This window comes from Pleurodeles waltl, chromosome 8, assembly GCF_031143425.1.
Source record: "Pleurodeles waltl isolate 20211129_DDA chromosome 8, aPleWal1.hap1.20221129, whole genome shotgun sequence".
Taxonomy (NCBI): Eukaryota; Metazoa; Chordata; class Amphibia; order Caudata; family Salamandridae; genus Pleurodeles; species Pleurodeles waltl.
The window spans coordinates 422,012,334-422,036,747 of record NC_090447.1 but is presented as its reverse complement, the minus strand read 5'-3'; the positions used below and the strand labels follow the sequence as shown (position 1 = coordinate 422,036,747).

The 24,414-nt window shown below is 46.8% G+C and overlaps 1 protein-coding gene across 1 annotated transcript in view; it reads right to left on the bottom strand.

The window, feature by feature from the left end:
- Positions 1-17,411, bottom strand: part of LOC138249999 (carbohydrate sulfotransferase 7-like) — an 84,040-nt gene extending 66,629 nt beyond the window's left edge. Inside the window, exon 1 of the mRNA XM_069204293.1 lies at positions 13,640-17,411. Within this exon, the coding sequence (XP_069060394.1) occupies positions 13,660-15,003 (1,344 nt within the window). The 5' untranslated portion in view covers positions 15,004-17,411 and the 3' untranslated portion in view covers positions 13,640-13,659. The remainder of the gene's footprint in view (positions 1-13,639) is intronic.
- Between the last annotated feature and the right edge of the window lie 7,003 nt (positions 17,412-24,414).

Here is a 24,414-nt window from a genome sequence, read left to right as displayed (position 1 = left end):
GAAAGCCACTCTGACTTGAAGTCAAATGCACTAGAGGACCTTTGAAACTTGGGCATCACCCAACAAGTAAAGGGAAGTATCCACATCGCAAGACACTTCCTGGACCTCATTTTTAACACCTCTTACAACATCAGAGTCGGCAAGCTTACACCCATCGGCAGGACAGACCATCCCCTAATTAAGCTCAGCATCCCAGGTCAAATAACACATACCATCACCAGATCAGCCCACTGGAACAGCATCACTGATAAGGACTGGAACACCTCTCTCAACACTCAGACCCGAACACAGCAAAAGCCTCCCCAGAGCCATCAAGAATTTCAACAACTAGATCACAGACTCTCCGTGCCCCCCCTCCCCACCCCACCTCAAACACAGCAATACAACAAGATCAAGACACCAGGCCAATTGGTAAATGGAGGAACTCAGGCTGATAAAACATCACTGCAACAACTGGAGCACAAATGAAAAATGGGCCAGACAAATTCTGATAGGAGCACATTTAAAATGCAGCTAGGAAAACATTCAAATCCACCCTGAGGTGCTACCACCAAATGATCCAGATTACTAAATGTGCCACTAATGCCAGCACCAACAGAAGCAAATGAATCTTCGGCACCGTGAAGGATTTTACCTTGCCAGTGGCTGACTCCAACTTGATCTCTGCCTGAGCAGAACCTATGCAACAACCTCTCTCAATTCTTCAGCAACAAGATCACTGTCATTAACAGCAACCTCAACCTGCAACTGAACCAGACAGACCTCGCAAAATACCTCCTGATCTTATCCAAAGAACCGAAGCTAACCACATGGCCCATCATCAGCCCAGTAGAAACTGCCACCACCATAAAGTCCATACACACTAGAGCCCCACTGGACCCCTGCCCCCACCATATCTACTTCAGAAGACTGCAAACCATCAGCATCATACTCACACTCATTCTAAACAACTCCACCTCTTCTGTGACTTTACCAGATACTTAGAAATACACAAATGTCTTCTACTGCTCAAGAAAACCTCTGCAGACTTTTTAACACTCTCCAAATACATAGTGATTTTCCTGTTATCATTCCCGGCCAAGGTCTTACAGAAAATCAATAGGCATGTCACTCAACGACAATTACTTAACATCAATCAGTGTAGTTTCAGACCCAACCACAGCATGGAAACTGTCCTCATCGCCATCACGGATGACATCCACATGTCTCTGAGGCCTTCATCTTCCTGAACCTCTTCGTAGCATTTGACATGGTCTCTCACTCCATCCTCATCCAACATCTTCACAACATCAGAATCAAAGGATACACACTCCGATCGATCTGCTCCTCTGAACGCATACATGTTCCTCTATGTAGTACCATCCATTCTCTCAGCATCAACATCTTCTCCTATGCGGACAACACAACTAATTATCTTCCTCATGTACAAGATGCCCAGATCAAGTTCAATGCTTGCATGACTAAAATCGTCCAGTGGATGAAGACCAACTGTATTAAGCTGAAAACCGAAGACGTGATTTTCGAGAAGACCACTTCTCAGCGGAATACAGCTAGTGGCAACAGAGCTAGATCTCACAACCCCGTGCACCTCTCATGACAAAACCTTGGGAGCGTCAGCAAACTGGACATGATCATCCAAGTAAACACAGTCACCGCCTCATACTTCCAAACCCTGAAGATGCTGAGGAAGATTTTCGAATGGCTCCCATTCATCACCTACAACAGTTACACAGACCCTTGTCAGAGGTAAGCTGGACTAGAGGAATATCCTCTAAGCTAGGATCAACAAAAGCCTCAACAGAAGGCTGTAGACTGTTCAGAACTCAGCGGCCAGAATCACTCTCAACCATCCACCCTGCACTCACATCACTCACCCGAAGGAGCTCCACTTGTTCACCATATACACACAAGCACAATTCTAAATCCTCACACACACTTTCAAGGAACTACATAACACTGGCCCAGCACACATCAACAATTACATCTGCTTTCACAAACCTTCCAGACATCTCTGCTTGTCTGGACTCCTACTTGCACACATTCCAAGCATACGGAAAAACAGATTTGGGAGTCTAGCCTTCTTCTACATCACTCCTAAAGCAGGAAACAACCTGCTGCTACACGTAAGCGTTTCCTCCTCATTCCTTGAATTCCATAAGAAGCTGAAGACTTGGCTTTTCAAGTAGTTTCACTAGGCCCTAAGTTAGGCTAGACTCACTCCTGCTTAGTGCCAAGATACCCTCCCAGGTGATAGGGTGCTCTACAAATCAATAGAACACAACAAGCTTACATTATTCATAACTTTCTGGCAATAAAATTAGTAATTTTAAATATTTAACATGTTCCCTTTCATCCATGTTCAACCTGTAAATATGAAGCAGCTGCACTTCCGCTACCACTAATCCCTACACACCTTCAACTTGCAGAGCGAGATTATGTATATTGCAGCTTCAATGTGCCCACATCTTAAAGTATTGGCAGTCTTGATACATATCTCCCCATCCCTTCTGCAATTCTCCATGTACTGGTCCAAGTGTTTTCTCCCTAAACGTTCTTCTGTGTTATACAAGACGTACCATACATACATAAGTATGAATACTCCACCTTATTCTACAGTCCACATAAACAGCCACAACAATATACATGTACCATCCTATCAAGTAATGGGCCCAAAGTTGCACTGAAACATGATGTATTTTTTCCTCTTATTAAAAAAAAAAAAAAAGGTAATGGTTTATTTTAAGAAAATGGACATAAAATAAACACAATATGATAGCAGGTCTCCGTTTACTGATTTTTGCAGTCTCACTGCTAACAGCGTCATAACTAATACTTAAGCATATACTTAAGAGTGGGTTTTGGATCTGTTCTCCGTCCTCCAAGTTCTAAAGCATGCCTTTTGTCTCTTTTTCTGCAAGGTACATGCTTTCCATTACAAGTCCAATCTGTAAAAATCCACACACAATGCAGGTGTAAATGTGCACCATAAACCTGTGACATTCGTCCCACTTCAAAAGTAGTAATATTTTTTTAAATCTCCCATAAATGAAAAACCTTAATTTTAAAGATTTTTTTTCAGGTACAAGCTAGTTGGTGATTTGGCAGTTTAACAAAAAAATGTAGTGCAATCATTAAATAGACAACACAGCTCTTTTAAGAGATAGCTGTTGAAGTCCTGTTTAAATAACTGCAGGGCCCGCTATGTGTTTTATCCTAGAAGTTTCTCATCTCTTTGGCCCTTAGATAGATATGTTGGCTTCCAAAAAGCTATGGGATATAATTTAAAACATCCTGCGCTACACACATCTATTGGTGGCCCACCCATATTCACAAGAGAAATACTAGCCCCTCTCCCCCCCCACACACACACACACACCTTTACCAGTTCCAGTTTTCTAGCAGGAATCTGTTGAAAGTACAACGTAATGTTCGCAGAGGAGAACAAACTTTTTCAGTTCCAGCCACCTCACTACGGAATTTCATGCCCCCTTTCTTCTGCTGCAATTCAACTCTTATATTTTCGACAAGCAGCTTAACAGCCTAGCATTTCACAGAGTAAATTAGGGATGTCCTATTTTAAGTCTTATCAGATAAAACACAGGGTAAACCCTATATTCCAGTGAAACTTAGGGTATAAAAGTGTTCCAAAGGCAATCATTTAAGCTAAATGTAATACACAGGCAGGGAAACAAAGAATATCCTGCTTTCAACAAATGACCGATATTAGATTGCAGAGTTTTAATAAATCAATTGTTCAAAGTACAATTCCAAAAAAATAGTCAGCTACTACGTGTGACTGCGTAATACAAGTGAAAATAGATGACAGCAAAATGTGCAAAAAGATCTATACAGTGCACATAAACCAAATGAGTCTTAACCAACAGGACAAGGAGTCAAATATATAGGAACAATAGTTCAGTCCAAATCACATTTTCTGTTCCACATTAGTCCTTTCATAAATGGTTAAGACATAATAGTTGACGTTTCGACCCCAAAGGAATGATTTGGCACGGTCTTTCGCAGGACTGATGTAGCAACCTGACAGAAATGAAATACTTTCTGGCAAGTAAGACCATCAATTAGGAAGTCAATATGCTCTGAGCACATACAAAGACGTCCTTCACTAAAATGAGTGGGAACATAGGAAGAATTAAAGAGAGCTTCTAGGCGATTCACCACAAGGCTGCAGAATCACTCATCAGTCCGTGCGGGGGAAGATAGAGAGAGAGAGAGACACACAGTGTGTGTGTGTGTGTGTTAGGGCTTACTGTTTGGGCTGCAAGAGTTGAGTGCAAGCCTCGAGGACCAGAGCCATTGCTAGTTTTGTTAGAAAACCAGAGTGTAATACCTTAAGCAAGAGAAATATTGTGAGACATTGAAAGAACCCCAGTGTAAACCTTGAGCGACAGAACTACTGTAAGTATTTGTGCAAAGGCATTTTGACCAGCTTAAATTGCTATTTCTTATGCACTGCATATTTTTCATGTGTGGCCATATGCTGCTATGTGATTACATTATTTTATACAAAAGTCTAGATTGTTTCCCAGTATGCTAGGTGACAACAAGTTTAGTAATTAATACAAGAGGCTGGTGTCTATGAGCTGTTCAGTGTGACAGTATATCTTGGTGGAATATCCAATGACCAATGCAGGCCTAAGTTCAATGGGGAAGGTGCTTCTTACACATTACAACAAGTAGCATAAAAATGGACGAACTCCAGAAGTCTGTGTCTAATTCAGGTTGGTTGACATACAAAATAAAAAAATGCAGGGCTTAGTGACAGAAAATAACCCGTATTCCCAGGCTTTTCGGATGGGTAGGGTGGTCCAGTGACCACAGAGGGCAGTCATTGGTAACTTCAAAGGAGAGATTAGTTAGGACTGACACTTCCTTTGTCAGGCGCACCAGTCCGCGGGGAGTAAGTGGGGAATATGCAAATTTATGGCAAGAATTCAGAGTAAGGTCGTTAGAGATGCGCTGCTTTCTTTGGAGGAAGCAGGAAGGGCTGACATTAAGCCAGGGCTGTTGGAGCAGGCATGGGGCCCGAGGATGGGCAGCCAGAGGAGTTGCAGTGGCAATACTGGCAGGCAGGGGTCACGGAAGTCAGAACGCTTTGGGAAGGGGCTCATATGCCGTTTAAAAGGAAGGTCCTTTTTCAGACTTGACTTTAGACAATTTCACCCACTGGAGTGGTGCCCAATAAGCAGCAAGGGGAATTTAGGTGTATACAGCATCTGAGGTACAGTTCATAAACTACTTTATACTGGAGGAATTGAGCAAGGTCCATTATGTTACTGTGGATTCCACCATTGCTTTGATACACAAGTTTGGGCCAGGAGCCCCAGTGGTGAAATGTGATATTAAGTCAGCCTTCAGATTATTGCCAGTACATCAAATGGAATTGTTGGGGGGGGGGGTCAGTTTTCAGGGTTTTTTGTGGATAAGGAGCTGCCTATTGGGTGTTACATATCTTGTTCACTGCTTGAGGCTTTTAGTACCTTCCTGAAAAGCTTGTCTAAGTTTGTTATTGGCACATACTGCATGACTCACTGATTGGAGAATGTTTTTAATGTTGGTCCCGTATTATCCTAAGAATATGCTATCTTGTTGGACAAGTTTGCAAATTAGATCCAGAATCTGAGTGTTCCTTTCGCCCTGAATAAGATTGTGGGGTAAACTAGATTATTACTTTTTTGGGTTTTGAACTGAATTCAGTTAAAATTGAAGTGAGGCCGATAGTGGAGAAAAAGGAGAAACCGGTGGATCTGCTGGAAAGAATGCTAAGTAGAAAGTGCAGGTGAGGGACATACAAGTGCTTCTTGAACATCTGAAGTTAGCCTGAAGGGCAACAAGTGTAGGTCGGACATTTTGTGGGAGATTGGGTTGTCTTCTTTGAGGGGACCATACTTCATCACAGGGTATGGTTGAATGCAGGGGAAAAGGTTGATCTGAGAGTGTGGCAGGCATTTCTGGGGGACTCCTAAAGTGTTCAATTGGTGGGGTGGGGCATGAGGCAGATTGCTCTAGGAACTATTCACGGATGCTGCAGGTGGTTTGGGTTTTGGTGTTTTTGTGGCATGGGGACAGGTGCACAGAGTCATGGGCAGAGGAATAGGGGTTGGGTGGCTGCAGTATTGCTTTTTGTGAGCTCTCCCTTTAGTAGTTGTGGTCTGTGGGGTAAGGATTTTGCAAATAAGGTGATTGTCAATGTGGACAATACGGTAGTTGTCACTACAATCAACAGGCAGTCAGAAACAGACTTGAAAGTTTTGCAGCTTGAGGATTTATGTGTGGGAATGTTTGCATTACAATTTGGTTTTTAAGGTACAATATATTACAGGAGTGAATGACGACATTCCATATGCTCTATCTTGTTCACAGTGGCATAGATTCTACAGCAGGGGTCTCCAACTTTTTATGATAAATCATGATGAACTACTAATATTATTAGTGTGAAATAGTGAACACTTCAGACAAGCCTACAAAAGTGGCCACTGCATGCACAATTACTAGAAGTGATCACCTAAGTGCACCATGCAGGGTTGTTAGCAGTAATGTGAAGAAGGCTTTATTAATTTGCAATGCCACCTGCCACCTGTAGGAAGCTGGCCTGGTGTGTGGTGGACACCTATGTGTTGGCACCATATACCAGGTCCAGGCACCTCCTATTAGTGAAAGAAGTGTCTATGAAGCCAGGGCTCTCTAGAGGTAGCTGTGGATGAGCAGCCAAGACTTCTCTAGGAGGAGTGCATGGCACTTGCAATACCACAGCAGTCACAGCAGATTATCACACCTGAAAGGAATCACACAGATTTGCAAAAATAAAGGTACTTTATTACAGTAATACTGAGGTAGATTGCTTGTAGGCAGTTATATACACACGCATACATTAGGCATTAGCATAGGAAACAACCAGCATTGGCAAGAATTGTAAAAATAGCTAGGGCCCTAGGGGAGGGCCAAACCATATACAGAAATAGTGGAATGCGAAGTCCCCCACCCAAGGGTATGGAGTAGTTAGAAGGGAGCTGGGAGAACTCGGACCCCAAGAGATGAGTACCTTAGTGACCCACAGCAACCAGGAGAGCAAAGGTAAGTACCTGGTCTTCCCAAGGACTAACAAGAGGACTTATAAAATGGCTTGTGCAATAAAAGGACCAGACCAACCCAAAGGTGGTTTCTGGAAGAAGAGGACCTGCAAAAGAAGGGGACTGAGTCCAGTCCACAATGGAGTGTCCAGTTGGGGCAGGAACGACTAAATAAAGGTTAAAGATCCAGGTCGACGGGGGAAGGAGAAGATCAGCTGTGACGCTCAGGTGCTGCGGACAAGTCCTTGGAATGGAGCAGATGTTGTCCCACGTCAGTCGCCGGGTCGCGGATGATTAGTGGTTAGGAGACCCACAAACAAGTCTTGGCAAATGCAAGGGGGAGGGGGTAAAAGAAGATTTTCAAAGCTGAAGACCAGCAAGATCCAGGTGACTCAGCCCTTGGAGGGAGTCCAGGATGATCCTCAGCAGTTGGGAGAGCTAGAGTCACAGACCCCACAGGCAACCCACTGGCAGCAGGCACAGTAAGTTGCAGTGAGGCCTCATCAGCACACTTGGAGAGGAGTCCCATGTTGTTGGAGAAGCAGAGAGGAGACTATTCTTGCAAGGATGAAGTGCTGGACGCCGAGGCTACCCCGAGCCTGAAGATCCCTTGGAGCAGGAAACAACAAGCCTTGATTGCTGCAAGAGTCGCCGTGCACAGGGGTACTGTCCTGCAAGGAGAGGCAAGGGATCACCATCTCCCAAGATGGACAGAAGGCAGAGAGGACCAAGGGGACCACTCCAGACCTCCACCTGTGCTGCAGGATCCAAGTGGTTCCAGAAGAGAGCAGATCCACGGAGCCTGGTGTCATTGAGGTGTCTGCAGGTGCAGGGGAGTGACTCCTTCACTCCAAGGGAGATTCATTCCTGCTTCTTGGTGCAGCTGAAGTCTTGCTGACCCCAGAGGATGCACAGCCGGGGAAATTTTGGAGTTGCTGGAAAGAGCTGGGGGAAACAATGTTGCACGGTGATGTTGTCTCTGGAGTTGCAGTCTTATTGGTTCCTGAAGTGTCCAGTTGCGGTTCCCATGGCCAGGAGCAGAAGTAGATGATGCAGAGGAGTTTTGGTGGAGTCTTGCGTGCCGAATCTGGGGACCCACCCACAATGGAGTCCTTAATAGCCCTACCAGCGGGATTGGTTACTTTGCGGGTGACCTATCAGAGGGGGTCACTGACATAACCTGCCTGACCCGGTCACACCCAGGGGCCTCTGCACATCCTATTTTCAAGATGGCAGAATTGGGTGGCCACCTGGAAGAGCTCTGGGCACCACCCCTGGGGTGGCAATGGACAGGGGAGTAGTCACTCCCCTTTTCTTTCTCAAGTTTTGCACCAGAGCACCAACCCAAGCCCTGTAACACCTATTTCCAAGGGAGAGGGTGTTGCCTCCCTCTCCCACAGAAAATCCTTTGTTCTGCCTATCCCTGCCTAAGCTGGTCAACCAGCAGCAGGGCAGAAACCTGTCTGAGGGGTGGAAGCAGCGTGGGCTGCCCATAAAACTCTGGAAGACTGGTAGGAGCAATACTGGTGGGGGAACTCTAAAGGAGCCCCCAGAGTGCATGGAATCATGCCACCAATACTGGCATTAATACTGGGGTATGATTCTGACATGGTTGATACCAAACATGTCCAGGTTCGGAGTTACCATTATGTAGATGGACACAAGTAAGTGACCTATGCCCAGTACACAGGTAAAATGGCTTCCCCTCACTTATGAAGTCTAGTGCAATGGAACTGGAGTTCGTAGGGGCACCACTGCTCATGCAGGGCCCCCCCCCTCACGCATAGGGACCTGCACACTGCCCTCTGGGCTAGGAGGGCCTACCATAGGGGTAACTTAGAGTGACCTGGTGTAGTGACCCGTGGTGGAAGGGTGCATGCACCTTTTCACACAGGCCACAATGGCAGGCCTGCAGACACATTTTGCATGGGCTCCCATAGGTGGCATAATACATGCTGCAGCCCATGGGGGACCCCTGGTGTCCCAATGCCCTGGGTACCCAAGTACCATATACTAGGGACTTATAAAGGATTCACCAGTATGCCAATTGTGGAGTGCAGAAAATTCCAAGGTAACCAAATTTGAAGGGAGACCCCACAATCACTGGGTTCCTGGTTAGCAGGATGACAGTGGAAACAGTCTAAACACACTGATAGCAGGCAAAAAGTGGGGGGTAACCATGCCAAAAAAGGGCACTTTCCTACACCACATTTGCATAGTTAATACACAACACCTATAGTTGTGATGTCCAGGCACAAAGGTAATATTATTAATAATAAGTTTCCCCAGCGCCTCATGATTTACTGCTTGAATATCACCTTTAATTATATTTTGGAAAGCCAACCACTTTTCTTCAAACATCAGCATATGAGCTCTGAAAATACACATACTTTCATCTCATATACACACTTTACAATTTTGGGATACATATGGTAATTCAGCCAAGCTAATTCAGTAGGCTGGGCTACACAAAGGAGAGCTACGCACAGGTAGCTGGACAGCTATCAGTAGCTCACGAGGTACTCGTTAGAGAAGCCTGTTTTACAGTTTAGTACCAGGGATGGATGAGTAGATGATGTTGGTTCAGTTGCACCTGCGGACCGTAGAATGTTTCACTTGATAGAATTAATTAGAGGCTCTTTGTCAGACTCTAGCCGACAGGCGTGTAGCCAAACATGGTTGAGCTTTAGGGGCTAGGAGTGCAGAAGAGAATGCTGTGCAGTGAAGAGTGTGAGAGCAGTCATACTGTCAAATAAGTCAGCAGGTCTGGCCTTCAGGAAGCTTTATTCAGGTTGTAAACCATCAGCTGGTAAAATGGGGAAAAGTCAATTGGAAAGTTGGGCAGGTCAAAGTAGTGATAAAAGAAAGGTGAGGATGCCTGTGACACTGAGCGTTTTCAAAAGACTGAGTGGGGCCCTTCCAGATGTTTGCAATGATTTGCAGGACTATGTTCTTTTTTCTGTTATTATGGTACAGCTCTTTTTTTAGGCCTTTAGGGCGGCTGAGGTGCTGGGGTCAGGAAGGACTGTTTACCGGCAGAACACATAATTGATGGAGGTCATTTTGTGCAAGCAGAGTTAGTGAAGTTGAAAACCGACGAGAGGGTGCAAGGAAGGTTTCATAAGTTGTGGTCCTATCTAGATGAGTGGGTTTGTCCTTTCATTGGTGGAGAGAAGTTGCGAGGGTAGGGGTGGCTTTCAGACATGCTGGTGGGTCTAAGGAAAATATGTTGCAGGTATCAGGGGGTCATACAAAAGGCATTGGGGCTGATCTAGCTTCCTCAAGCTGATTATGGTATGCATTTGCTTCGAATGAGGATGACAACTGAAGTAGAGCTGAGGAGGGGGTCTGGAGAGGAGATACAGAGGTTAGGGCATTTCCGGTCAAGTTGTTACAAGCATCATGTAAAGCCTTGTTTGGTATTAAGTGTAAATGGACTTAGTGAACTGTTGTCATTTGTTTTGTTTCAGGTTGCGTTGCAGGACTCTGATGAGAGCACATTGAGCTCTGGTTTTGTGGGCACTCATTCATAAAGTGGGGGGCACCTCAAGAGGCGACATGGAAGTTTGGAAAACAGTTGGCTTTTGATAATATCAGAGTTCAAATTAAGTGGTTTGGTAAAGATGGTATACGTTAGCACAAGCGGTTGCCAAAGTTGGAGATGCTGGCAGAAGCCCCCCCATGTCTGGGCATTTTAGTCATTCATTTGTGGGAGAACATATCAGTGAAGTTAAAAGGGTTGGCCATCTTGAAGTACATGAAAAATGTTGAGCTTCCCCCCCTGGGTTTTTCACGTGGGTGGTCAAATCAAATCAGGATTTATAGAGCGCAACTACCGACCAGTAAGGGTCTTAAGTCGCTGAGGGGGTTTGTTCTCTGTGCTTCAGTTGAAGAGCCAGGTTTTAAGGTCCTTCCTGAATTGAGGTAACTATGGTGCCTGCTTGAGGTGCAGGGTGTTCCAGCTGTTTGCCGTGTAGTAGGCAAAGGATCTTCCTCCAGCCATGTGGCAGGGTCAGGAACATCAAAGGAAATGACAGTAAGGGCTGACCCCTTTGAAGTCTGGCACGCCGGTCACCAGGGAAAGTGCAAGGTTTTCCCACCCTCCCTCCCACCTGATGCTATTGATTTTTCAAGGCTTTTCTTTGAGGTGGTACTTGGTCTTTTTGATGAGACAGGTTTTGTGGATTCTTGGGTTTGTAGTGGGTTTTGTTGTCACTGGTGAGCAGGTGGAAAGGAGGGTGTTAGGATTTCAATTTTTTTCCAAGGAAAATTGGTTAATTTGAGACCCAGGTTGGGATGCGTGGCGGGGTGGGTGGGGGCAATTTGGATGTCCAGAGGGTGTTGACAAGTTTAGAATATACTTGGTGATGTTTGGATAGGTGTAACAATGTGATGAGAGTTTATGCTCTAGTAGGACAAGTTTAAGAGTTCTTTAGAGGTTGAGGGCTGCTTAGATTGTTCAATGTTTAGTGAGGGCGGGGTTTAACTTAGTTTGCTGGCATACTGCCAAGGGTTTGTTTATCTGTAGTACTGCCACTCGGCATCAATATTTGCATGGTATCAATGTGGCAACTGCAATGTTGTGGCACAAGTACACGTTTTATACACTAGAGAAAACTACAAAAAAGGAAAATGTGGAAGGCCAAACAAAATAGGGTATTTTTATTTTGCAAGACGGGCTGGGGAAACGTTCACTTCAAGAAGCGAGTGTTATTCCTGAATGTTCAAAGTAAAATACTCCTTAATATTTCCCTCTACAAAAAGTCATTAAGTAAATGAAAAGCAGAGAATAAAAAGCCTTCATGGGCAGCCATGTTACTGCCGGCTAGGGTTCAAAGTAGGCAAAGTCACCCATCACTACCCCTGATCTTGCTTCCTGCTGTGCCTCTAAATGGTTTTATCACCCCCTATCTAGTGGAAAGCAAGGGATCTCTAGCAGCCCAACACACCCACCTACCACGACCTCACATTTCTCTCAGCAAATAAAGGTGTCTGGCTATATTACAAATTAAAATTGGGATCAGACCTATTTCAGTTCTTTTCCCCCATTCACCGCACATCCCCTCTCAGCGGGCAGCCTCTGAGAGCCAGCTCTGGTGGGTTTCACATTAACTGCCTTCCACACATCTGATGGGATTACCCAACAACACATCATCTGCCTCTACTGATGTAATGCAAACATGCTCAAATATCTGACCGCCGACCGACCGGAAGAGACAACAGCTATGTAAACATCAACAAAAAAAGCAGCACAGCTGTACGCTACACCAAGCGCTTTCATCCAGGAAAAGGGAGAAAAAAAATATATCAAGCGCTAGACAGAAATTCGTCAAATAATAGAAATAAACAAACTGACAACTTCCTAAAAATAATAAAACATACACCATAGTGCTAAACTCTGTGTGTCGTGTACTTGCAGGTCCTATCAAATGTTTGTTTCTCACAGAGCAGATGGTATGCCAGCAAACTGCATATTTCTCTTTCATTGTTTTGTGGATCTAAACGCCCAAAGGCACGCTCCACAACCACCCAAGAAAACATAATCTGATATCACACTGCAGCCTGGGCATTTACACCACCTGACTGCAGCAACGTAGAAGTTGAAAGAAGAATACTCGATAATGCATACACGAGGGGAAATTCATCAAATGCAGTCAGCTGTAACACCAGCAAGATGAAAACATAAAGCGGCAAAGTAATCTCAGCAGTGAACATGCACAGTTCCTGTTTTTAAGAGGAGAAGGGATGGCGGTGGCAGAGTGTGTGACTCATGCAGGGTGCAATTAAATGGCCACTAAAGTTCAAAGTGACGTTAATATGCCACCATTAAAGTTAAGATCTGTGGTATTCCATTCCTTACAGTGCACAGTGTTCTAGCGCTGTATCATGGTGGAGGTCTACATTTAGTGGGCACTAGATTTTCAATAGTGCTGCTATAAGTAAGTGGAAGGTAAATATCAAGTGATCCACTGACTGAAAATTCGCCAGAATACACTTTAAAAACAACACTACCAGGCACTGTGGACTATAAGAGTAGTTGGGTGATTTATTCCTTAAACGAATCCAGCCTTGCCTAGAGTTTTGTACTTCGCAATCTAAAACATACCAAACCCTATCCTGGAGTGAGTCTGTACAAAATCTGTGTTCCAGATCCAAATGATAATTTCCATGTTTCTGTCATGTCAGCATGCGGCCGCTAATACATTGTTTTTAAGGACAGTTACCACAACTTTTTCTCACTGGGGATTACACTTAATGTTGTAACCAACCCTAATAAAATTTATTCTTTATCTTCCGAGTGCTGTAATTCACATAACTGAAAACTCTACTTCAAGGGTCAAGCGAAACCTGAGGGTATGTTCTTTCCTAATGATCGTTATTTATTTATTTGTACATACTGGCACTACGTCCAGGGCTTGGGTGTTGGCGTGAAAGCCCTGACTTCCTTCCCAAACTCCCCCACTAGACTCTGTGCTTACGTGACTGTACTGGGGGGAAGGGGGGGAGTACCCTCTGGTGTGCTACAAGATAGCGCTGTCCCTTCCTCTCACCCCGCGAGCCAGGTGGCTCTTCAGTCTGCAGGGCCCTCCCTAGGGCTTCGAGCATAGGACAGCACCGTCATGGCGCCCTTGCAGACCTCCTCCACCTGCTCCACCTGGCGCCTGCTCAGTCGCTCCTTCCAAGCGCCGATGGCCTCTCGCGCGTCACGAGCAGAGATGAGAAAGGGCTTGTCGGATGGGTACCCGGACCCTCGGGTCAAATTGAGTGCAAACGTCTCCAACTCCGGCATGGGGGTTATACCCGCAAAATGCAGGAGGCGTGCCAGCTGCTGGCCAGGTTCGCGCACCAGGTCTTCGTAGCGCAGGCTGGTGTAGCGGCGGCGCAGGGCCTCGGACAGGGGCGGGCGCGGGCCCGAGGAAGAGAAGAGCAGAAGGTCCCGCACCCAGGCCTCGCAGATGACCTCCAGCGCCCGGCTGAGGAAGGCCTCGGAGCGCGGTTGGGGGGCCCCGGGCGGCTGCAGGAGCAGGCGGCGCAGCGGCTCCTCCCGGTGGTGGCTTCGCAGCACCTGCACGCTCTCCCGCAGCAGCGCGTGCTTGGACTTGAGGCGGGAGTTGTGCACCGCGCGGGGGTCGCGGAAGAGCTGGATGATGCGCAGGTTGAGCGCCGGGTCCCGCAGCAGCGGGAGCAGCACCCCGGCGTCCATGAGCCGCACGTCCTTGATGACCACGGCCGGGTAGCGGCGGCACTCGGCCTCCAGCTCCCGCAGGGGGCGCGGCGGGCAGGCGCTCCGGCACTCCGCGCCGTCCAGCAGCCCCAGCCGCGCCCGCGGATGGCTGGCGTTGGGGCAGAGAGGCTGCGAGCAGATGACCTTGTTAGTGTGCCAGCCGAAGATGCTGCTTGTGGTGAGGTTGGTCTGTTGGCTCCGCGGGCCGGAGGAGTAAAGGCGCAGCACGGAGAAGTCGCATAGGAAAAGCGAGCGCAGCATATCCCGCAGGGCGCCCTGCAAGCTCTCCGCGTCCCCCGGGTACAGCGCCTGCCACAGGTGCCACATGGGCTCGTACAGGTAAAACACGTCGGGATGCTGGTTAAAGAGTTCGCCCAGGAAGGAGGAGCCCGTCCTCCAGGTGGCGTGCAGGTAAATGTGCTGCTTCGGGTGCTCCTCGGGCCCCCGGCTTGGGTCCCCTGTAATGCCCTCTTGGCTGTGTTCTCCTGGGGGCACTGCCTCCTCTCCATACTCAATGTTCCAGAGAGGCAGGCTGCCCTCGAGGCTGGCTGGGCAGCGGTGGCCAGGGGGCTCCTCCTGCTGCCCACCGCGCCACCAGCCGCCGTACCCCAGCAGGCAGGGCAGCAGCAATAGAAACAGGCTGTAGAGGGTCAGAAGCAGCAGGCACTTGCGCTGCCGCCTCTTCTTCATAGGTGCTTTCCTCGCAGCCTGCTTTGGGCAGGGATAGTGGTGCCGATGAAGGGCGCTTAGCTGGTGGCAACTAAGAAACAAGCCCTGCAAGCCACCCTGCTAGACCGGAAAACGCAGCTCAAAATAAAACATCGCAGATGCACACACTCCGTATTTAGAAAGGGAAACCCCTCTTAGTTAGAGAAAATATTTGCATGGCTCCTTGGCTGTATTCCGCATGCTCCCTCACAAAACGTCACATATTCCACAACAACCCCAAAGGTAAAGCCGAGTTAATCGCGTTCTGGAACAAAATCTCTCTCGAGTGTTCCCAAATGTTGGCACTCGTGGTTAAATGTTGTCACTTCTAGGGCAGGGCCCTTCTGCGCAGACTTGTGTGTTGTGCCCTCCCCGCAGTGTTGCGCCTCTCCCGAGCCGTGTTCTCCTCTGCTTTTCGGAGTACTTTCCAGCCTCCTCGAGAGTCTTAGCGACGCCTCAGGCTGTCCTCTTCTCTGTAGCCTGGGTTCCCCTCTCCGTCCCCAGGCTGCGCGCTCCTTCCCTCTTTCGCGGGTTGTTGCTCGCTGCCCCCTCCAGGGTTGGCGTCCAGTCCGGCGCTCCTCCTCCCGCAGCGCACACGCCCACAGTGAGCTCTACTACAGTGGCTCCTCCCAGTAAACTCCGGGGACCCTTGCTTTCCCTGAAGACTAAGATGTTTTTACATAGTATATTTGTACCAGAACGTGTCAAGCGTGAGCTCCTTGTCTGGCGTGATGTTGCTGTCGGCCAACATTCACTTGTGCCAGCCTCTGCCCCATGTCGCTGCTTCAGCGGTTCCAATTCATGCCAATGTCTTACACGAAGCTCACAGGAGGGGCAGTTTAAACTGAATAACTTCCGACCAAGTCCACATTTGATAAGAATAACCGTTTTTCGCTTCAGAATATATAGGGCTGTGCGTGGGTTTTTAGAAAGAACCGAATTTGCGTTACTCTGCAGCGTGCTCAGGGGATTAGCTAACTCTAGGAAATGCGCACTTTTGAACTGTGCCCCTCTCCCCCAGAAAGGGAGAGTACTGACACTTCTCAGGTGGTTCTCTAAATAGTGTGTTGGAGTGTGACTTTTATAATCAATGTTAACATGAAAAGTTTGCAATAAAATGTCTAATGAAACCGCATAAAATGTGTTAATGTAATACTAATGCATGCGTTTCAAATGTGCCTACGGGGAGTGGTCACCAAATGTATACGATGATTAATGAAACGGACTAATAATGAATTAATAATGTACTCATGTATGGTTTTGTATTAACGCATCCTAATGAGAATTATGTATTAAGGTTCTGCAAAGTTACTCACTAGGCCTTAGTTAGCAAGGGTCTGGGCCTAGCTCCCTGTTCTCATATTAATTGTGTTTCTCTAACATGCAATTTGCTGTTTTTTCTGAAGGACACGAAGCTGTACTTTTCCAGAAGCTAGAGAGATGTGTGTGTAGCTGTAGTAAATTCTTTCTCATGAGACCCGACTTGCTCAAGGAGACATTCTTGCCAAATGTAACAGTGTAATTCGCAACAGATGCAAGGTCGCCTAGACTAGGAGAAGACAATGGAACTACTGACTGGAGCGACAAGTGTAACTTTTCTTACCTGACATTCTACCCGTTGAAGACGTCAATCACAGGAACCAATAAACTGCATGAGAACTGTCTTAGGTGAAAATTCTAGTAAGGTGTGTGACGGATTATTGGACAAAGATAACAATGCACAAATATTGCCCAATGGGAAATTAGAGACTTGTTCGACAACTTCAATATAACTGCGTGACACAAGGAGAAATCAGCCATTACCCTGCCATTCCTAGCCATTCTTACTCCGCCCTTATCGAGCCATACTTTGCATTACTTGCCGTCCCTTTGCCATTCCGAGAGACTTTGTCTTTAGCTGTCTGTTCCTCTAAACCATCCTCACCTTACCCCTTGCCTGATATGCACTTCTCCTCATTATGAGGGAAGAATTTCTTGCTATGCCCTGCTGAGACTTACCTGCTTATCCTGGCTGATAGCGAATCGACTGATGTCCTGAGGACGAAGACTGATCCTGTATGCTGACTCATTCGGAGGGGTAACTATCTGCTGATGAATTGTAATTGTCTGTTTGCCTTTTCTTTCTAGGTACCAACTGCTCTTTTGATAGAGGCCATAGCTAGATGTTTTCCAAATTCATGTTGCTAAATTGTTTTGCATGAAGCCCAACATGCTGATGCTAATTAGAGGTTAGTTAAGGAGCTCACTAATATCGGGTGCAAATAGACAAATGACTGACTCTTTGCTTTGTTGAATAATGTACTAACGATACTCTGCTAAATTTGATTCATGTTGACATCGTGCTTTGTTCTAATGTTCATGACCTATGCTTTGATAAAGTCTTATTCGAGTTGCCAAATAATAGTAGTATTGATGTTTATTGATGTTGCAACTAATAAATATGATACTAGAGTGTAAATAATAGGGAATAAATATCCTAACTCTTACTAGATTTGTGTGGTTATTCATGGCTGAAAGGTCATGGTGTGTTTCATTCTTATTAAATGTTATTGATTGGTTTGATTGATTAGTTATTGTTAATATTGATTAGGTTATTGATCTATTGATTGAAATGCTAAATGGATATCTTGTTCTGGGAAGTCCCCAAATGCGGTCAAAAGTTTCATTGGCCTAAAACAAGTCCCCTTGTACGTTAAATTAACAAGGTTTGGACGCGTTATCAGTTCTGGTAGCAGAGGACGGTTTCGGCCTTTTCGGGCCCTAGGACGAGGGACCATTGTTTGGAAATTGTTTTTGAGATAATGCAAATTTGAGAGATGATGTTCCCCTCAGTCCTAAATGACTTTCCCGGAATCTCGGAGCTTCCCGAAGTGAGTTGGGTATGTTGTCGGCGTTCTAGTGATAGTGTGAGTGGCTTAGGGTTTGCGCTTGCACAAGCTTTTGCATACGGCAGGTGAATTGTGAGGTTTGTGAGAATTTTAGGCCAGGTGATGTTTTAGTAGGAGTGTGCGTACTCTGCAGTATGAGAGTAGGGAAGTCGGCGAACTTCATGTGAGTGTGGCGCTTTGTGCTAAAAAAAATTGTCCACTTGGTTGTTGGTGATGTACGGACCCTGCGTGGTCTTAGACTCCGGAATATGTTGATGGTTTATGTTGTAATTTGCGCGGTTTGATAGGTCAATCGGGCGTGGTTGACGAATCGAGTTTGAGTCAAGGTGAGTGAATGAAAACTTCGATGGAGATTTGGTGAGTTCTAAAGTGCACTAGGACAAACCATTGACAAGTCGAGAGTAAAATTTGCGGGCCAAATTTTGCTTGTGAGTGCAGGATCTGAGAGAGAGAGAGTAGCAGTCGAGGCTAAAAGCAAAATCTCTGTAAAGTTCTGAAGCAATTGTGTTACCCTTCCTGTAGCAAACCGGCAAATTTGAGTTTTGTTAGTGCTCGCAATATATTGCAATAGTTGTGTGTGAATCGAGAGTGAGGAAGACAAGCCGCAAGACTTTGTCAGCCGCAGTGTGTGTGTGTGACGTCATTGGAGCCGCACTGGGATAGGTCAGTTAGTGAGAGGGATCGCGCATGGATTGGCAGCCATCAGTGAGAGGCAATTGGTTGAGAAGGTAGGCGAAGAGAGTTCTGGGAATTAAAGTCACTTCCTGATTTGATTGTAAACAAAATAAAAGACGCAAAAATGAAGTTTTTCAAGGCTCTAAGGAGCGCTTTGAGGGGAGATGTGTACATTACCACAAGTGTGGGGGAGCCTACACCGCCAGAGGATACACCAGCTTATGCCGTAATGGAGGAGAGGGGAGTCGCGCAATGTTTTTGGCTAAAGCAATGGTGCAAGATAACAGAGAAAGATGGGTGTTTGGCGTTTCCGGAGCACAGATCGTTTAATATCATGATTTTGGACAATTTGCAGAAGGCGTTAAATGAGCAAAATCCACCTCCGAGGCTAGCAAAGTTTGAGGTGTTAGCAATGTGGGCATTGATGGCCATACGGCAACATAAATTTGAGAGGAGAATGAGGAAAGCAGAAAAGACAATAGCGGAGGCTAGGTGGGATAGTGAGCACAGGATGTGGAGAAGGGAGATAGGATGTTTCCGGCAATAACTCAAGAAGACAGAACGCAAGGAAGAAAGGCCACTTGTAAAACAGATAAAGGGTCTAGTAAAGAAAAGGAGACTAAAAAGTCCTGGGCAGAGGCAGATGCCTCAGATGATGATGAGTTCCTTGATCAGTTGCTACATGATCGACCACCGCCATATGCCCTAGATGATAATAGACCAAGTACTAGTGCAGGTCCTGTAAATTCGACACAGAATCGGAAACAACAAATGCAGCACAGGTGAATACTGTTGCGACACCAGCCCTGATAAAGAATAGTGTCAGTGTGTCTACTGCTCCAGGGATGCAGACACAGCTGCAGCCACCACCAGTTCAGAGGCTCTATCCTGATGTCCCAATATTAGAGACAACTACGAACCTGATGGTGCCGTCTGATCCGGCATATACAAGACCAAACTTAGTGCAAATTGAGCCAACTCCACTTTTACCGCCTCAGGCACAGCAACAGATGGTTCCAAACTATACCTCAGTCACGGGACCGCAGTTAGCGACAGCACCGATAATGAATCAGAATATGGTAGCTAATGCTCCACAGGGTTTGGGGAGCAGGCAGTCGCCAGCCGCCATATCTTTACCTATCACAGTTGGTCCACCAGTACCGTTGTATGCACAGGCGAAGTTTTGTGTATGCGATCAGGGAGTAATGACCCAAGAGGTGACAAGAGGAGGATTCATAGGAAGCCCTCAAGGGGTGACTCCAGTGGAACAGACAATAGACAGATCTAGATCACTGTTAGACTTCAGTCTGATAGGGGTTCCTCCAGATACCATGAGACACTCAGGTTTGGGACGGTTGACTCCGCAGATCTCAAGTGCACATGTACCGCAGACACCGATGATGCAGGCTGGTAATATATCGTTGCAAGGGTTGACAGCGCAACAACTGAATGAAGGGTTGGATAAGTTAAATTCACCACAGACTACCCCTGCGACAGCAGAGCGGTCGGAAAGAGAGGAATACCTGAATTTTGTAAGGTTGGGCATGGAAGCAGCCGAGCTAGTTGAAGGAAGCATGGGAGTGAACAGACTAGAGTCATACACTGAAGCAGACTTTGAGGTATCTGTGCCCAAAGCTAACTAAAGAAGTGAGCAAAGTGCACCAGAAATTGGCAAACCTGTCGGATAAATACGGCATAGACTTAGACAATACTAAACATCTGAAGAGGAGTTACAGGTAAGACTTTGAGCCCAAGGATTTTGATCACATGAGGTCTACTGGGATGAAGGCGCACCTTAAAGAAATTCTATAAAGCGCACAGGTTTGGGGAGCCTTAGAGAAGTGGGAAGGCAGATGGGCAAAGAAAAGAGATAAAGGAAAAGTGACTGCTCGGAACAGCAGCAGGCAAAATTAGTGCCTGATACCGGTATAATAAAAATGCTACCCATGAGAGGCAGCTGGAGGGGTTCTTGTCCATGTACCATGGTCTAGAGGTGACATTCTGTCATTCACAAATGACTATCCCAGGCTGAGGGAAAAGCCAATAGAGTAGTATCAGCAGACAGATAGGTTTGTGAAGCTTGCAAAGTGTCTTTGGGAAGACTTGAATACCCTGTTTGAGATTATAGTTCCAGCTGATTTGTGGATTGAATGCAAGAGAAGTGTTGATTGGCCGACAGCGGAACCGGCAAGGGGCAGAGCTACAGGAGCACCATCTCCTGCTGTAATGAGGTACTACTATAAGGTGATTGAGTTTTTGAAGCAGAAAGTGTCGCCGCAAAATATTGATTGGCAAAAGATTGATCGAACGGCACAGGAAGCCAAAGAGTCTATACATGCCTACTATGAGAGGTTGTTGAAAGCGTTTAAGCACTACAGTGGGACAAAGGACATAGATGCGAAGGACATGAATCACCTTGTGTTCAGGTTTGTTGAAGGACTGAGGCCAGAGATTAGTCAGATGATTAAGACTCATTTGATCTGTTGGCAAGCGAAGCCGATTGAGGTATTGCAGTATGCGAAATACTATAGTGACGAAATTGAGTTGAAACAGAGAAATTTGAAGGAAAAGGTGATGGTAATGCAAAGTAAGACAGCGCAGGCAGGGATGCAGGGAAAAGGTTTGCAACAGATGGTGCAACAACCGCAAGGAAACGGGATGTTTCAGACGCAAGTGAGAGGCAGAGGTTGAGGAGGTTTTGTGAACCGTGGTCCAGACATGAATACTGTAGTGGTTCAAAATGATGTACAGGGGATGAAGAAGGTGTTACCATGTCATGCTTGCGGGGGCGTCGGACACTGGAAGCGGGAGTGCCCGATGATGGTGGGAGGGTGTTGTTCAACAAAGCAATGATGTCCATGCATTCCAAAGCATTAAAGGACCAAGAATGCTCTGGCTGGCTGTGATGGTATGGCGCTGCAGCGCCTGTACGCTCTTCGGGTCTGTGCTTTATTGCAAGCTCGATTCCTTAGTCCAGCCGGCACCCTATCGGAGTTTCGAGCTCTGGAGGTGCTCTGCGGCGCGCGGTCCCCAGGCATGCTGGTTACCAAGCTGTATAATTGTATGCAAGAGCAGCGGGGTAGCTCTGGGGAGTCCTCCAGGATTGCATGGGAGAGAGATGTGGGAGAGCCCATCACAGAGGCAATGTGGCGCGACTGCTGTGCACATATGAGAGCGCTGTCCCCGAATTATAGGTTGCGTTTGCTGCACTTTAAGTTTTTGCACCGACTGTATCATACACCCAAAGGGCTCCACTCTATGGGCTGCGTTTGGATGCGTGCTGTGCTCGTTGTCGGGCGCCGGATGCGGGCTTCTTGCATCTGGCGTGGGAGTGTGCAGAAGTTCACGATTATTGGGTAGAAGTCTGGCAAGTGATTACTGAAATGGTCGATCTGGAGATGCCCATTTCCCCCAGGGTTGGACTGCTGGGATGCGTGGATGAGATCCAGGGGCCGCACAGGCGCCTGGTGGGCCTGCTCCTGTTGCTGGCCAAGCGTAGGGTTGCCATGTGCTGGGGTAGGAAGAGGGCGCTGCGTAAGTCTGAATGGTTGCGAGATGCTGCCTTTTGCCATGACCAGCCGATGGTCTTTTGAGAACTTATGCCTGAGGGGTCTCGTCCTAAAGATATCTGGGCCCGTTTAATGAATATCTGGCGACCCGAAGTATGTAAGTGATGCGACTGGTGATGCCCACACTAGAGGCCCATCCCCCCTTAGATTTGGTATGATCTTGTGCTGTTGAGAACGGCTTGCACGGTTTGTTCGGGTGCTCCACCTGCCTTTCTGTTTGTTGTTCTTTCTGTTGTTATGCCCCTCTGCTATGTGATGTTGAGTGTTCTTCTGATTATGACTTGCCCCCTACACTGGCGTTGTGGACTATGTCGTTTGATAGCCAGTGAGGTGGTTTGGAGAAGTGCCCCTTGATACTGATGCTCACTGTGAGATATGTTTATTGATTTTCTCTTGCTGTCTCGGACAATGCTGTGGCTGAAAGGGATTATAGCAGTATTTCATTTATTGTAAGACGAGGGGCCCCGTTTGTGTTATGTACGTTATTTGTATATGGCAAAATTCAATAAAAAAAAAAAAAAGAAAAGGACCAAGAATGAAGGGTCAGAATCCGAACTTCCAGAATAACATGGTTCAGATGCAGGGGCTTCAACCCATGCAACAAGTGCAGATGCCACGTGTACAACCAGTGCAGATACAGCAAGTGCAACAGCAGATTCCCGTGGTACCTAGACAGCAAATGCAGTTGCCCTTAGCACCAATGGGACAGCAACAGGTGATGCTTCCTCAACAGGTCACAGGTCAAGGAATGAGTCAAAATAATGCAGTACAACAATTCCCATTGCGTGGTGAGAATGGAATAAACGATGAATGGTCGGATGACAGTTCAGATGGTGAGAAGTGTAGGCTTGCAGCGTCCCTAAAAGTAGATCAGAGAGGGCCCTATGTGCAAGGGAAAGTGATGGGTCACAAAGTTTCATTCTTGGTTGACACAGGAGCTACGTGCTCTACAGTCAGAAGTCCCAAAATTGCCCCTTTCGGGACATACAATAAAGGTGGTAGGAGTGGCAAATCAGCTCCTGACTAACCCGATCACAGATCCGGTTCAGGTTGAGATTTGCACTTTTCAGGGATTGCACAGATTTGTGGTTTGTGACTCAAGTCCTGTGTCCCTACTGGGAAGAGACTTAGGTGGTCATTACAACCCTGGTGGTCGGTGTTAAAGCGGCAGTAAAACCGCCAGCAGGCCGGCGGTAGAAACCACCAACATAGACAGCCACTTTAACACTCCGACCGCCAAGGCGGTACAAACAAACACCGTGGCGGTAACCGCCAACAGACAGGCGGAGGACAATGTACCGCCCACAGAATTACAACAGTCCAATCCGCCACCTTGTCCGGGGCGGATTCACTGCAAACAAAAACACGGCGGAAACAGGACTTGGAAGGGAAAACGCTCACCTCTACACACTCCACGAGGAACCAGGACGCCATGGAACCGGAACTTCAGATACTCCCAGCCTTTATCTTCCTGCTCCTCTACTAGGAGCATGAATGCCGGCGGCGAAGACCACGGTGAGTACTGCACCTACGACACAGGGGAGGGAAAAAACAGTGACACACACACGCAATAAGCAACACCCCCACCCACTACAACACAGACACAAATACAGCATGATACATTACAGTTACACCCCCCAACCCCCCCTGGAAGAATGCAAGGACAAAAGGAAATTAGTTGAATAATTGTGATATATTCAATTACATAAAAAAAAAAAAAAAATAAAAAAAAAAAAATATATATATATATATATATATATATATATATATATATACACACACACATTTACACTATAAACAATTATATACACCAAGAACACAAGTCCAAGGGATTCCACCATCATAGTCCGTGGACCACTGGGCCCAAAAGGCATGGGCGAGGCCTACACTCAATACCCGAACAAGACGGAGAGAACAATGCTAGGGCATCAGATAGAAACAAAACAGGCACCTCAGGGGGAAGGGAAGGGGGGCACCTCAGCCGGATGAGTGCACGACGCCAGATCCATGAGGGGGCTCCATGCCCACTATTTAATCCTGGGGAGTGCAAAGCCACAGTCTCTCAAGTCTCTACAGTGGGTGGTTTGCCCACTGTTCAACCCTGGGGAGTGCAAAGCCACAGTCTCTCAAGTCTCTACAGTGGGTGGGTTGCCCACTGTTCAATCCTGGGGAGTGCAAAGCCACAGTGTCAAGTGGATAACAGTCGCCACTGGTTCTGGAGGGGGCTTGGTGCCCAGAGTGCTTCATCCTGCCAAGGACAG